Raw genomic sequence first — 15,808 nt, forward strand, 5'->3', positions numbered from 1 at the left:
CACTTGGAGTACTGTGAGCAGATCTGGGCACCACACCTTAGGAAGGATATATTGGCCTTGGAGGGATTACAACATAGGTTTACAAGAATGATACCTGGACATCAGGGTTAAGTTACGAAATGAGATAATACAAATTAGGCCCACTTCAGAAGATTTGAGTGTGATCTGATTGAAGTCTTCATGATATTGACATGAAAAAATACGGTAAATAGAAATAAACTATTTCCATTTGTTGGTGATTCGAGAACTACGGGGCATAGTCTGAGAATTAGGGCCAGAACATTAACAATACTAGGAAGCACTTCTACACAGACAGGTTGGTAGATAGAACATACATAGAACATTACAGCGCAGTACAGGCCCTTCGGCCCTCGATGTTGCGCCGATCTGTCATACCAATCTGAAGCCCATCTAACTGACACTATTCCATGTACGTCCATATGCTTGTCCAATGACGACTTAAATGTACTTAAAGTTGGCAAATCTACTACCGTTGCAGGCAAAGCATTCCATACCCTTACTACTCTCTGAGTAAAGATGTTTGGAACTCTCTCCCACAAACAGCGATGGATCCTAGATCAGTGGTTAATTTTACATCTTAGATGGAGAAATGATTGTTAAACAAAGGTATTAAGGAATACAGGCCATAAGGAGCTTGGGGTTAGTTAAGGAGTTAGGCCACAGATCAGCTATGATCTCATTGAATGGTAGAACAGGAACAAGGGCCTGAATGGCTTACTGCTATTCCTCTATTCCCATGTTTCAATGGTTACTATCCAACCGTTGCACATTAAATTGCCCCTTATGCCCTTCAAAATTTTAAGATTAGTATGTTTTCCATGGATGTGATTTTGATTCGTACAAAAAGACTGAGGGGACAACATAGTAGTGGTTAGCACTGCAGCCTCACAGTGCCTGGGACCCGGGTTTGATTCCACCCTCAGGCGACTGCATGTGTGGAGTTTGCATATTCTCTCCCTGTCTTTGTGGATTTCTTCCAGGCGCTGCGGTTTCCTCTCACAGTCTAACGATGTTCAGATTTGATAGATTGACCATGCTAAATTGCCCATGGTGTCCAGGGATGTGCAGGCTAGGAGGATTAGCAATGAGGAATGCAGAAGGGATATGGGCCGGGTGCTGGCAGGTGGGACTAGATTGGGTTGGGATATCTCGTCAGCATGAACGGGTTGGACCGAAGGGTCTGTTTCCATGCTATACATCTCTATGACTATGACTGCAGGCATAGAGTTGGGGAGTGTCTGGGTGCTCTTTGGAAAGGTGGTGTGGAGTCAATGGGCTGAATGACCTGCTTTCACAATTTGGGATTTTATGTAAAGGAATTTTCAATTCCTGCTTTCAGCTTGAACAGGATATAAGTGAAGAGAAATATCCCATTGTGACACTTACTGTCCAATGGCTGTTGATTCCAGTTATTGTCACCTTTACGCATTCTAGTTGCCTGCTAGAATACATGCAAAGAAAAGTTACTGTCACCGACAGGCATCTGCTTGCTATTATATTTTTAATTTCCATTAGTGAGGACTGTTTACCTTGAAGATTTTTTCTACATTTATTCTATATGTATTAATATGGGTGACATTCTTCCTACTTTGATTTGGTTGCTTGAAGAAGAGCAACATCATTACTACTTGGTGACAAGGGGAAGCAACAGGGCCTTTTCAGAATCAAAAGGCAAGGAGAGCAGCTTGAGCCAGGCTTTATTTACTGTGTGAGTACACAAGCCTAATCGCTTCCCTTGTGTGATGTGTAACGAATGATGAGGATCTTTATGGGAGATGCTGCACCAGAGCTCTACAAATGACATTATAGGAACAAATTACTGCAGATGCTGGAAACTGTACTGAAAACAACAAAGAATCCATGGAGAGAGACCAAGCCAACGTTTCAAGTCTCCATCTAGACTTGAAATGTTAAATTGTTCTCTCTCCATGGATACTGACTGACCTGCTGTGATCTCCACATATTATTTCCTGTTGCAGTTGGTTGTTTGCCTACAGCACCAACAATCATGACAGTCCGTATCATTTTTTATCTTGAAATGTGTCAAGGATACAAGGAAGATTCACTGAATTTTCCATTTTGCTGTTCATAACTGTTCCCATGACCACCTTCAGTGCCATGCAATGGCCATGCAACCTTCTGAATTGGTGCGAACAGTCAGTATGCACCTCAAGCACCTTTTGCTGTAATACCTGGCTTCTTATGAATGCAGGGTTCATAGACTGCATGTATTGTACCGTCAAAAACCATGAAACAGTCTGGAACATTTGTTTAATGAGAACTTGTAGAGTATTCCCTTCTGATTTGTGAAGAGCAAAGTGACACCTGTGATAAAAGTGCTCAGATTGCTGGGGAGGAAGGTGGGAAACAGTAGCATATAATGAAGGGAAGTATGAACACTTGTGGTCACTGGGTGATTGGGTTATTATCTGTTTAATACATCAAATCCAAGTCCTGAGAGGTGATGCCAAATTGTTGACTATGTTTATTAATTCACAGAATTATTATGATGCAGAAGGAGGTCATAGAGTCATAGAGATGTACAGCATGAAAACAGACCCTTTGGTCCGCCTCGTCCATGCTGACCAAATATCCGAACCCAATCTAGTCCCATTTGCCAGCACCCGTCCTATATCTCTCCAAACCCTTCCTATTCATATACCCATCCAGATGCCTTTTAAATGCTGTAATTGTACCAGCCTCCTCTGGCAGCTCATTCCATACACGCACCACCTTCTGCGTGAAAACGTTGTTCTTGAGGTCCCTTATATATCTTTCCCCTCTCAGGCTAAACCTATTCCCACTAGTTCTGGACTCCTCCACCCCAGGGAAAAGATCTTATCTGTTTATCCTATTCATGCCCCTCATAATTTTATAAACCTCTATAAGGTCACCTCTCAGCCTATGACTCTCCAGGGAAAATAGCCCCAGCCTATTCAGCCTCTCCCTATAGCTCAAATCCTCCATTCTTTGTAAATCCTTTCTGAACCCTTTCAAATTCCACAACATCCTTCTGTAGGAAGGAGACCAGAATTGCATGCAACATTGCAATAGTGGCCTAACCACTGTCCTGTACAGCTGCAACATGACCTCCCAACTCCTATATTCAATACTGAAAATGTGTTGCTGGAAAAGCGCAGCAGGTCAGGCAGCATCCAAGGAGCAGGAGAATCGACGTTTTGGGCATGAGCCCTTCTTCAGGAATGAGGAAAGTGTGTCCAGCAGGCTAAGATAAAAGGTAGGGAGGAATGAGAATGTACAGCATAGACTCTGCCCATTGAAAGGATTTGTGCAGAAATAGTGCTATGGCCTTCCTGCCCACTTGAAGCCAATTTTAGTTGTGAATTAAATTCCCCCCATATCCCCCATATAAATAGTATTATCTCTTCCAAATAACAAGTTGCATGCTGACACATAAAATTCCACCTAACTTCACTCATGAGGATAATGTTGTGCTGTATCCTCATATTGATTGAAAATGGAGTTGAAACTCATTTTACTAATAGCATAGAAGAGAAATATTCAACATATTAGTTTGAGCTGCAAATAAATTTAGGATAAAAAAGAAGAGTTCTAACCTCCATCGAAGTATGCAATTCATTGTACTAATTGCAGGTCAAAAAATTCAAATAATTGGAGACCTTGAAGATGTCGAAGCCCTTGAAGGTGAATCAGCAACATTTAAATGCAAAATATCACCAACGGATTATAGCAACGTTCAGTGGTTCCTGGATAAAACACCTCTACATGCCAATGATGTGAACGAAATTAAAACACAAGAGGATGGCTATCACATTTTAACAGTTAAAAAACTTTCAGTGAAAGATTCTGGTAATATAACTTTTGAAGCTGGAGATAAGAAAACTTCTGCTGCACTAACAGTGAAAGGTAAATGTTTAATTAAAAATTTCTTACAGAAATGCCTATGAAAGTTACCTGTAGGCGTGCAAAATCCTGTTTGAAAGAATATTCCACAATTATTGAATTGTGGCCTTTTTTACAGTGACAGAGGAAATTAAGACATTTAAGTACAATATTCGAGGTATGCAAGTAGCTTCTTCCATAACATACAAGATTGGGTATTAATGTGACCACATGGAAAGTCATTTCAATGATTGGTGGTCAGTGATATTTGTCCAAGGTCATAACTACAGGAGTTCCTCAGAATGGTGTCCTTGGCCTAGCCCTAAACTGCATCATTAGTGACCTTACCTCTATTAAAAAGGTCAGAGGTGGGATATTTGCTGATGATATCAGATTACTCAGAACCATTTGCAAATCCTCAGATAAATAAATAACCTAAGTCCATTCAGAGCAAGCCCTGGACAGCATTCGGGCTTTGGCTGATAAATGGCAATTACAATGCACCCCACACCAGTATTAGGCAGTGAACATTTATAACAAGAGAGAATCAAATCATCTGACCTGACTTACATTGATATGATCATCACTGAATCCCCCCACTTTACACTTTACCAGAGGCCTAACAGGATCAGTCATATAAATGACTGGGAATTCTGCAGTGAATGACACCCCAAAGCCTATCCACTATCTACAAAACATGAGTTGTGGGCGCAGCTCCAACGACACTCCAGAAGTTAGACATCATCCAGGACAAAGCAGCATGAATTGTCATTACTCCTAAGATGAACTTAGGACAAACTTAGGACTCTTTCGAAACTTGTTTGATTGTAGAAATATTTGGTTGCTTCAAGTTATCTCATCGTCAAAAAGTGTGGCGCTGGAAAAGCACAGCAGGTCAGGCAGCATCCGAGGAGATGGCGAGTCGACGTTTCGGGCATCAGCCGTTCGTCAGGAAGGGCTTATGCCCAAAACATCAACTCTCCTGCTCCTCGAATGCTGCCTGACCTGCTGTACTTTTCCTGTGCCACATGCTATGACTCTGATCTCCAGCATCTGAAGTCCTCACTTTCTTTAAATTACCTCAGTCAATTATAATTATTTGAGCTGGTTATCCAATGCATTCATAAGAATCAAAATATTGGTTACTTCATCTATTAGTTGATGTGTCATGAAAAGTCATGTTTGATCCCACCTTGTTGAAGAGAAGCTGTTAGATACGTTTCAGATTGAACTGTGGTCATACTATCTTAGAAAATTCATGGGGATTGTTGAAGAGAAGTGGGGGCTACCTTGGCATGGAAGATAGGAGAAGCCACAGAGGTTGTTTGTTGAGGAGGCAAGGGGCTTATGTGGATATTGAAAGATTGAGAGGGATGATGTCTGGGGGAGAGCCTTTCTGTTTTTATTGTAACTAAGGTAAATTCCCAAAGCACTAATGTGGACTTAGAGTCAGCACGGAAACAACCCCTTGGTCCAACGAGTCCATGCTGAATGTAATCGCAAACTAAACCAGTCCCACTTATTGAATAAAAACTGAAAGAACTGCAGATGCTGTAAATCAGAAACAAAAGCAGAAGTTGCTGGAAAAGCTCAGCTGGTCCGGCAGCATCTATGAAGAGAAATCAAAGTTAACATTTTGGGTCGAGTGACCCTTCCACAGAACTGATGGTAGCAAGGAAAATGCCAGTTTACATGCAGAAGCTAGGGCTGAGGAAAGGGTAAGGAGTAAATGAAAGCCCTTGTCCGTTCCTGATGAAGTGGCTAACAATAGGTAGTGTGTAATAGCAGACTACATTATAATAAGGCCTAGTGTGTGTGGAAGGGAGCTAGGATATGGGGAAGTTCAGGCCTTGGAAGTATTGAATTCGATATGAGTCCGGGGGCGGTGCAGGGTCCCCAAGTGAAAAATGAGGTGGTATTCTCCCAGCTTCGCTGGAGCATTGCAAAAAGTCTGAGACAGAGATGTTGGCCAGGAAACAAGGTAGAGTGTTCCTTAAGAAGGGCTCATGCCCGAAACGTTGATTCTCCTGCTTCTTGGATGCTGCCTGACCTGCTGCGCTTTTCCAGCAACACATTTTCAGCTCTGATCTCCAGCATCTGCAGTCCTCACTTTCTCCTAGAGTGTTAAAGTGGCAGGCACCTGGAAGCTCATGGTCTTTTTTTGTGGGCAGAACATAAATGTTCTGTGAAGTGGTTATCCAGTCTATGCTTTGTTTCCCCAATGTCAAGGAAACCACATTGTGAGCAGCAAATGCAGTAGACTAGATCCCTGGAGCCTCGGAGGTTGAGGGGTGACCTTGTGGAGGTTTATAAAATCATGAGGGCATCGGTTTAGGGTGAATAGTCAAGGTCTTTTCCCTTGGGTAGGGGAGTCCTGAATGAGAGGGCACCAATTTAGGGAGAGAGGGGAAAAAATATAAAAGGTACCTAAGGGGCAACGTTTTCACACACACGGTGGTGTGTTGGAATTACAGCATTTAAAAGGCATCTGGATGGATATATGAATAGGAAAGGGTTAGAGGGAAATGGACCACGTGCTGGCAAATGGGACTAGATTAGGTTAGGACATCTGGTTGGCATAGACGAGATGGACAGAGGGCCTGTTTCCGTGCTGTACATCTCTATGACTTGGACAGGCCAGGGTAGTAGGCAAAGAAGTGGCAGATAGAATACAATGTGGGAAAGTGTAAGATTATGCAATTTGTTAGGGAGAGTAGAAGTGAGGATTATTTTCTAAGTACGGAAAGGCTTTTGAAACTGAAGCACAAAGGGACTCAGGATTCCTAATTCATGATTCTCTTAAAGTTAGCATGCAGGTTCAGTTGACAGCAAGGCAAATGATATGATGACATTCATTTCAAGAGGGCTAGAATATAAAGGCAGAGGCTGTATAAAGCTCTGGTCAGACCACATTTGGAAAATTTTGAGTAGTCTTGGGCCCTATATCAAAATAAGGATGTGCTGACTGGGGCTAGAGGAAGAACAATACCAGGGATGAAGGGCTTGTCATATGAGGAGCAGTTGAGGACTCTGGGTCTGTGTTCGATGGAGCTTAAAAATGAGCTAGAGTGGGAGGCAAAATCTAATTGAAATGTACGGAATACTGAGAGGTCTGATTAGAAATCCGAGGACACAACCTCCGAGTAAAGGCATGACACTTTAGAATTGAGATGAGGAGGAATTTCTTCAGCCAAAGGGTGGTTAATCTGTGGAACACATTGCAGTGGAGACCAAGTCATTGAGTGTATTTATAACAGAGATTGATAGGTTCTTGATTAATGAGGGGACCAAGGGTTACAGGGAGAACGCAGGAGAATAGGGTTGATTGACTGGAGTCAAGAGTGTGGTGCTGGAAAAGCACAGCAGGTCAGGCAGCATCGGAAGAGCAGGAGAGTTGACGTTTTGGGCAAAAGCCCGTCTGGAGGAATGAATGTCGACTGGTGGAGCAGACCCAAAGGGCTGAAAGGCCTACTTCTGTTCCTTTTACTTTATAGTCTTATGGGATAATATAATGAAGAACTGTGGATGCTGGCGATCTGAAACAACAAAAACAGAAATTGCTGGAGAAATGCAAAGCATCTGACAGCATCTATGGAGAGAAAACAGAGTTAATGTTTCAAGTCCAGTAATTAAGTGCAAAAGGGTAACTAGGGAGAGAATAGTGCCCCTCAAAGATCAGCAAGACGAGACGGCCTTTGTGTGGAGCCGCAGCGAAGGGGGAGATACTAAATGAGTATTTTGCATCAGTATTTATGGTGCAAAAGGACATGGGAGATATAGAATGTAGGGAAATAGATGGTGACATCTTGAAAAATGTCTATATTACAGAGGAGGAAATGCTAGATGTCTTGAAACGCGTAAAAGTGGATAAATCCCTAGCTGCTAATCAGATGTGGGTGAAAGTGAGGACTGTAGATGCTGGAGATCAGAGCCAAGATTAGCGTGGTGCTGGAAAAGCACAGCAGGTCAGGCAGCATCTGAGGAGAAGGAAAATCGATGTTTTGGGCAGGAGCCCTTCATCATGAATGAGAATACTGATGAAGGGCTCCTGCCCAAAACGTGGATTTTCCTACTCCTCGGTTGCTGCCTGACCTGCTGTGCTTTTCCAGCACCACTCTAATCTTGACGCTGATCAGGTGTACCCTAGAACCCTGTGGAAAGCTAGGGAAGTGATTTCTGGGCCTCTTACTGAGGTACTTGTTTCATCGATAATCACAAGTGAGGTGGCGGAATACTGGAAGTTGGTTAGCATGGGGTCACTGTTTAAGAAAGGTGGGAGGGACAAGCCAGTGAGCTATAGACCAGTGAGCCTGACCTCGGTGGTGGGCAAGTTGTTGGAGGGAATCCTGAGGGACAGGATGTACACAGATTTGGAAAGGCAAGGACTGATTAGGGATAGTCAACATGGTTTTGTGCATGGGAAATCATGTCTCACAAACTTGACAGAATTATTTGAAGAAGTAACAAAGAGGATTGATGAGGGCAGAGCAGTAGATGTGATCTATATGGACTTCCATAAGATGTTCAACAAGGTTCCCCATGGGAAACAAGGTTAGCAAGGTTAGATCTCATGGAATACAGAGAGAACTAGCCATTTGGATACAGAACTGGCCCAAAGGCAGAAGACAGAGTGTGATGGTGAAGGGTTGTATTTTAGACTGGAGGCCTGTGACCAATGGAGTGCCACAAGGATAGCTGCTGGATCAACATTATATAAATGATTTGGATGTGAGCATAAAAGGTATAGTTAGTAAGTTTGCAAATGACACCAGAATGTGGAGGTATAATGAAGAAGGTTAACTCAGATTATAACAGGATCTTGATCAGATGGGCCAATGGGCTGAGAAGTGGCAGATGGAGTTTAATTTAGATAAATGAGGAGTGCTGCATTTTGAGAAACCAAATCTTAGCAGGACTTATACATTTAATGGTAAGGTCCTAGGGAGTGTTGCTGAACAAAGAGACCTTGGAGTGCAGGTTCATAGCTCCTTGAAAGTGGAATCGCAGGTAGATAGGATTGTGAAGAAGGCGTTTGGTATGCTTTCTTTTATTGGTCATGTTGTGGCTGTACAGGACATTGGTCACTGTTGGAATATTGCGTGCAGTTCCGTTCTCCTTCCTATCAGAAAGATGTTGTGAAACCTGAAAGGGTTCAGAAAAGATTTGCAAGGATGTTTCCAGGTTTGGAGGATTTGAGCCATAGCAAGAGGTTGAATAGGCTAGGGCAGTTTTCCCTGGAGCGTCGGAGGCTGAGGGGTGACCTTATAGAGGTTTATAAAATCATGAGGGGCATGGATAGGATAAATAGACAAAGTCTTTTCCGTGGGGTAGGGGAGTCCAGAACTAGAGGGCATAGGTTTAGGGTGAGAGGGGAAAGATATAAAAGAGACCTAAGGGGCAACGTTTTCACGCAGAAGGTGGTACGTGTATGGAATGAGCTGCCAGAGGATGTGGTGGAGCCTAGTACGACTGCAGCAATTAAAAGGCATCTGGATGAGTATACAAATAGAAATGGTTTGGAGGGAGATGGCCGGGTGCTGGCAGGTGGGACTAGATTGGGTTGGGATATCTGGTCGGCATGGACAAGTTTGACTGAAGGGTCTGTTTCCATGCTGTACATCTCTATGACTCTATAACCCTTTTTCAGAACTATAAGCAGGTAGGAAAAGGTGGTATTTTTTCTGATGACGTGGATCAAGGGGAAACTGAGTGAGCGGATAAGTGGAGTCAGAACCCAGAGATAAAGCAAAAATGTGGTAGGCAGATGAAGGAATTGTTCATGGTAAGCCAGAGAAGAGGAGAAGTTAGATATGTAACAATGGGGATTATGAGTAGTGGGAAATAGTTTGGCAGTGCTGAATTTCATGACAGGACCTGGATTGTTGGGGAGGGAAATGGTAGATGTTCATGCTCTGAAATTGTTAAATTAGGTGTTGAGTCCTGAAGGCTGTAAGGTATCTAAACAGAAGATGACGTATTGTTCATCCTGGTTGCATTGAACTTCACAGGAGCAGGTATGAGATAGGAATGTTGACATGGGAACATGGTAGTCTGTTTAAGTGAAGCTTGAGGCTATTTTTACAGACAGAACATAGGTGCTTTGCAATGCAGTCACCCTGTCTGCATTTTGTTTCTCCAGTATAGAAGAGACTGTGTTGTGAGCAGTGAATACAGTAGACTAGATTTAATGAAGTGCAGGCAATTTGTTGCTTCAACTGGAGGGCTTTGCTTATCGGGCCATAACCTGTGCATTATGGCCTAATGTAAAAGGATAATTGGCTGTATATTAGCTTCTCCTAGACTTTGTTGCTGCATCTTTGGTGATTTTCATGAATGTTCTGCATAGAATGAAATTACAAGAATCATTTGGAATTGGAGGTGTGTTGAATTGGCCGAAGCTGTAGCCTGCAAATTGTGACATTGTCATGCCATTTAGATAGTGGTAATTGCTGTAAGAAATAACAGGATTAAGCCACGTGGTCCTTTGAGCCTGCTCTATTGTTCAATAAGCTCATAGTTGAAACTTCACATCAATTGCACTTTCTCATCCCTCCCTGTATCCCTTGATACCCTTAATGTGCAAAACTCTTTGTCTCCTATAGCCTCAGGAAGCTAACTGAAGACTTTCTGTGAGCGACTTTGACTCAAACTGCAGAGAAAACACAAAAGTGGGAGTTGCAATGCATGGGTCAGCCCATGTCATCCTTGTGTACTTTAAATTCTCAAAGGGCAGTCATACGAATGTGAACACAATGACTTTTTTTTCTCCTCTTGAGTAGGCACGTCACTGTCTCTTTCAGTGATGCAACACTTGGAGCCCATTAACTCAAGTACTTCCTATTCTATTGCTCTCGTACTCTGATGTTCCAGAATCCAAACTCCAGTCTTTGCTCTTTCCTGGATGTTAGAGTCATGGAGTCCTACAGCATAGAGACAGGCCCTTCGGCCCAAACTTGTCCATGCCAACCAAAGTGTCCATCCACAATTACCCCTTTTTCCTGCATTTGGACCATCTCCTTCTAAATCTTTCCTATCCATGTATTTGTCTAAATGCCTTTTAAACCTTGTTAATGTACCCACCACAACCACTTCCGCTAGTAGCTCATTCCATATGTGTACCACCCTTTGTGTACAAATGTTGCTCCTTTAGTTCCTTTTTATTCTTTTCCCTTTAACCTTAAACTCATGCCGTCTTGTCCTCATTTCCCCAACCCTCAGAAAAAGACGGAATACATTCACCCTGGCCATGCCTGTCATGATATTATACACTTCAATAAGATCGCCCCTCAGTCTCCTATGCTCTAAAGAAAGGTGTCCTAGCTTATCCAACCTCTTCCTATAACTTAGAGTGTTGAGTCCTGGCAACATCTTTATAAATTTCTGCTGCACTCTTTCCAGTTTAATATCTTTCCTATAGCAAGATGACCAAACCTGAATGCAATAACCCAAGTGTGGCCTCACCAATGTCCTGGAGAACTGCATCATAACTTCCCAACTTCTCTACTCAGTGTCTTGACTGATGAAGGCCAGTGTGCCAAAAGTCTTCTTCAGTGCCCTGTCTACCTGTGACTCCACTTTCAGAGAACTGTACAGTTGAACTTCCAAGGTTCCTCTGTTCCAGTACACTCCTTAAGTCGAACAATTCTTCTGTCGCCTCCGCCACCGAGCTTACTTTCACAATCAGGATTCCCGCCCACCTTCCGAGGCCCCCTTCGCCCACCTCCAACACACTGCATTCACCTGGACACCGCGCACTGGTCCTCACCCTTAATTTCTCCTTTGAATCCTCCCACTTCCTCCTGACCAAAGGGGTAGCCATGGGCACACGTGTCCCAGCTATGCCTGTCTTTGTTGGCTACGTAGAGCAGTTGATCTTCTGTAATTACACTGGCACCACTCCCCACCTCTTCCTCTGCTACATTGATGACTGTATTGGCGCCACCTTGTGCTCCCGCGAGGAGGTTGAGCAATTCATCACCTTCACCAACACATTCCACCCTAACCTTAGATTTACCTGGACCATCTCTGACACCTCCCTCCCCTTCCTGGACCTCTCCATCTCCATTAATGACGACTGACTTTTTTTTTTTTTACAAACCCACCGACTCCCACAGCGACCTGGATTACACCTCTTCCCACCCTACCTCTTGCAAAAAATGCCATCCCGTATTCCCAATTCCTCTGCCTCCACCGTATTTGCTCCCAGGAGGACCAGTGCCACCACAGATGGCCTCCTTCTTTAGAGACCGCAATTTCTCTTCCCACGTGGTTAAAGATGCCCTCCAACGCATCTCGTCCACATCCCGCACCTCCGCCCTCAGACCCCACCCCTCCAACCGTAACAAGGACAGAACGCCCCTGGTGCTCACCTTGCACCCTACCAACCTTCGCATAAACCAAATCATCCACCGACATTTCCACCACCTCCAAAAAGACCCCACCACCAGGGATATATTTCCCTCCCCACCCCTTTCTGCCTTCCGCAAAGACCGTTCCCTCCGTGACTACCTGGTCAGGTCCACGCCCCCCTACAACCCACCCTCCCATCCTGGCACTTTCCCCTGCCACCGCAGGAACTGTAAAAACCTGTGCCCACACCTCCTCCCTCACCTCCATCCAAGGCCCTAAAGGAGCCTTCCACATCCAAAGTTTTACTTGCGCATCCACTAATATCATTTATTGTATCCGTTGCTCCCGATGCGGTCTCCTCTACATTGGGGAGACTGGGTGCCTCCTAGCAGAGCGCTTTAGGGAACATCTCCGGGACACCTGCACCAATCAACCACACCGCCCCGTGGCCCAACATTTCAACTCCCCCTCCCACTCTGCCGAGGACATGGAGGTCCTGGGCCTCCTTCACCGCTGCTCCCTCACCACCAGACACCTGGAGGAAGAACGCCTCATCTTCCACCTCGGAACACTTCAACCCCAGGGCATCAATGTGGACTTCACCAGTTTCCTCATTTCCCCTTCCCCCACTTCACCCTAGTTCCAAACTTCCAGCTCAGCACTGTCCTTGTCCTACCTGCCTATCTCCTTTTCCACCTATCCACTCCACCCTCTCCTCCCTGACCTATCACCTTCATCCCCTCCCCCACTCACCCATTGTACTCTGCTACTTTCTCCCCACCCCCACCCTCCTCTAGCTTATCTCTCCATGCTTCAGACTCACTGCCTTTATTCCTGATGAAGGGTTTTGCCCGAAACGTCAATTTTGCTGCTCGTTGGATGCTGCCTGAACTGCTGTGCTCTTCCAGCACCACTAATCCAGAACACTTAAGGCCCTACCATTCATCATGAAACTCCTAACTTAATTTGATTTTCCAAAATTCAAGATCTCACACTTATCTGTATTAACTCCATTTGCCATTTCTCGGCCCATTTCCTCAGCTGATCAAGGTCCTGCTGCAATTTCTAATAATCTCTCACTGTCCACGATACTATCTGTTTCTGTGTCATCTGCAAACTTACTAATCATGCCCTGTACATTCTCATCCAAATCATTGATTTCGATAACAAACAGCAATGGGACCAGTATAACCCTAGCAAGTTGAGAAGATTTGTAGCTCAGGTTGAGGTTTTGGATGTAGGTTTGCTCGCTGAGCTGCAAGGTTCATTTCCAGACGTTTCGTTACCCTACTAGGTAACATCAATGGGCCTCAGGCGAAGCTGAAAATTCCTGATTTCTATTTATATGTTTGGGCTGTTTTGGGGTTGGTGATGTCACTTCCTGTTCCTTTTCTCAGGCGGTGGTAGATGGGGTCTAACTTGATGTGTTTGTTGATAGAGTTCTGGTTGGAATGCCATGCTTCTAGGAATTCTCATGCATGTCTTTCGCTTGTCCTAGGATGGATGTGTTGTCCCAGTCGAAGTAGTGTCCTTCTTCCTCCATACAATTTTCAGTTTCGCCTGAGGCCCACTGAAGATGTTACCTAGTAGGGTAATGAAACATCTGGAAATGAACCTTGCAGCTAACCAAGCAAACCTACATCCAAAACCAGTACAACCCATCCAGCACTCCGCTCGTCACAGGCCTCCAATCCGACAAGTATCTTTCCACTATTACCCTCTACTTATTACCATTGAGCCAAGTGTATTCAATTTACCAGCTATCCCTGGATTCCATGTGATCTTAAGCTTCCACAGCAGCTTACCATTATCAAAGACCTTACGAAATCCACTTAGATTACATCTTCTTCATCAACCTTACTGGTCACGTCGTCAAAGAATTCTAACAAATTTGAGAGGCATGATCTCCCATGCACAATGACATGCTGACGATTCTTAATCAAACCCTGTCTTTCCAAATGCATGTACACCTTATCTGTCAGAATCTTCTCAAGTACCTATCACAGATGTTAGGCTTACTCGTCTATAGTACCCAGGTTTTTCTTTGCAGCCCTTCTTAAATAAGTGCACAACATTCGCTTGCCTCTAGTCTTCCAGGACATTACCCGTGGCTAACGACAGTGCAAAAATATCAGCCAAGGACTCTGCAATTTCTTCTATAGCCTCTTGCAGTGTTCTTGGATATACCTGGTCAGGAGCAGGCGATTGATTCACCTTAATACATTCTAGCATGTCCAACACCTCCTCTACAGTGATATGGACTGTCACTAAGATATCACCAGGAACTTCCCTAAGTTCCCAAGTCTTCATGTCTTTCTCCACAGCAAACAGTGGAGAAATATTCATTGAGGAACTCAGCCCATCTCCTGTGGTTCCAACCAAACATGTCCATTTTGGTACTTGGTGTCCTATTCTGTCTAGTTTTTTTTCCCTTTAATATACTTAAACAGCGTCTTCAGATTCATCTTAATCTTCTCAGCCAAAGGTACCTTGTGCCCCCTTATCATCCTCCCGATTTCCTTCAGTAAACTCCGTTATACCCAGCATACTTTCAGGGATTCCTTTGATCCCAACTGCTTTAACTGAGCCATGCCTCATTTTTTCTGGTCATACCCTCAATATCTCTTGTCATCCAGGATTCCCTATTCCTGTCAACCTTGCTCTTCACCCTCACAGAAACATATAGACATTGAACTCTAGCTATCTCACTTTAAAAGGCCTCCCACTCACCGGAGATCCCTTTGCCTGCAAAGAAACCACTCCAATCAATCCCTGCAAGTTCCGGTCTAATTCCATGAAAAGTCACCTTGCTCCAATTTAGAACTTGAACCAGTGTACCAGTTTTGTTTCTGTCCATAACTATTTTAAAATTAATTCAACTACTGCTCCCACTTCCTCCAGACTAAAGGGGTAGCCAAGTGCACCCGCACGGGCCCCAGCTATGTCTGCCTCTTCGTCGGATATGTGGAACAATCAAGCTTCCGCAGCTACACCGGCACCATTGCTCACCTTTTCCTCCTCTACATAGAGGACTTTATTGGTGCCATCTCGTGCTCCCGCAAGGAGATTGAACAGTTCATCAACTTCACCAACACCTTCCACTCTGACCTCAAGTTCACCTGGACCATCTTGGACACCTCTCTCCCCTTCCTGAACCTCTCCAGTGGCCAACTCAACACAGATATCTACTTTAAACCCAACAACTCTCACAGCTACCTCGACTAAACTCCACCCACCTGCCTTCTGTAGAAACGCTATCCCTTACTCCCAATTCCTCCGCCTCTGCTGCATCTGCTCCCAGGAGGACCATTTCCACCATGGAACATCCCAGATGGCCTCCTTCTTCAAGGATTGAAATTTCCCCTCCCACATGGTCAACAATGCCCTCCAGCACATCATCTCCACTTCCTGCACCTCCACCCTTGAACCCCACCTCTCCAGTTACAACAAGGACAGAACCCCCCCGGTCCTCACCTTCCAACCCACCAATTTCCAGACAACGCATCATCCTCCGCCATTTTCCTAATCTACAAACAGACACCACCAGCAGAGATATATTTTCCTCCCCATCCCT

At 44.4% G+C, this 15,808-nt stretch overlaps 1 protein-coding gene across 4 annotated transcripts in view; it reads left to right on the forward strand.

Moving 5' to 3' along the window:
* Positions 1-15,808, forward strand: part of obscnb (obscurin, cytoskeletal calmodulin and titin-interacting RhoGEF b) — a 799,195-nt gene that overhangs the window by 238,534 nt on the left and 544,853 nt on the right. For all 4 annotated transcript variants that reach the window (XR_015757277.1, XM_087987576.1, XM_087987577.1 and 1 more), the window contains exon 31: positions 3,637-3,909. Coding sequence is in view for 3 of the 4 variants with exons in the window: in XM_087987576.1 (XP_087843702.1) it covers positions 3,637-3,909 (273 nt within the window). In the remaining variant the exon portion in view is untranslated. The remainder of the gene's footprint in view (positions 1-3,636; positions 3,910-15,808) is intronic.

This window comes from Chiloscyllium plagiosum, unplaced genomic scaffold (genome assembly GCF_037043375.1).
Source record: "Chiloscyllium plagiosum isolate Xiang-an unplaced genomic scaffold, Cpla_swu_hap1 HiC_scaffold_5, whole genome shotgun sequence".
In the NCBI taxonomy this organism is placed as follows: domain Eukaryota; kingdom Metazoa; phylum Chordata; class Chondrichthyes; order Orectolobiformes; family Hemiscylliidae; genus Chiloscyllium; species Chiloscyllium plagiosum.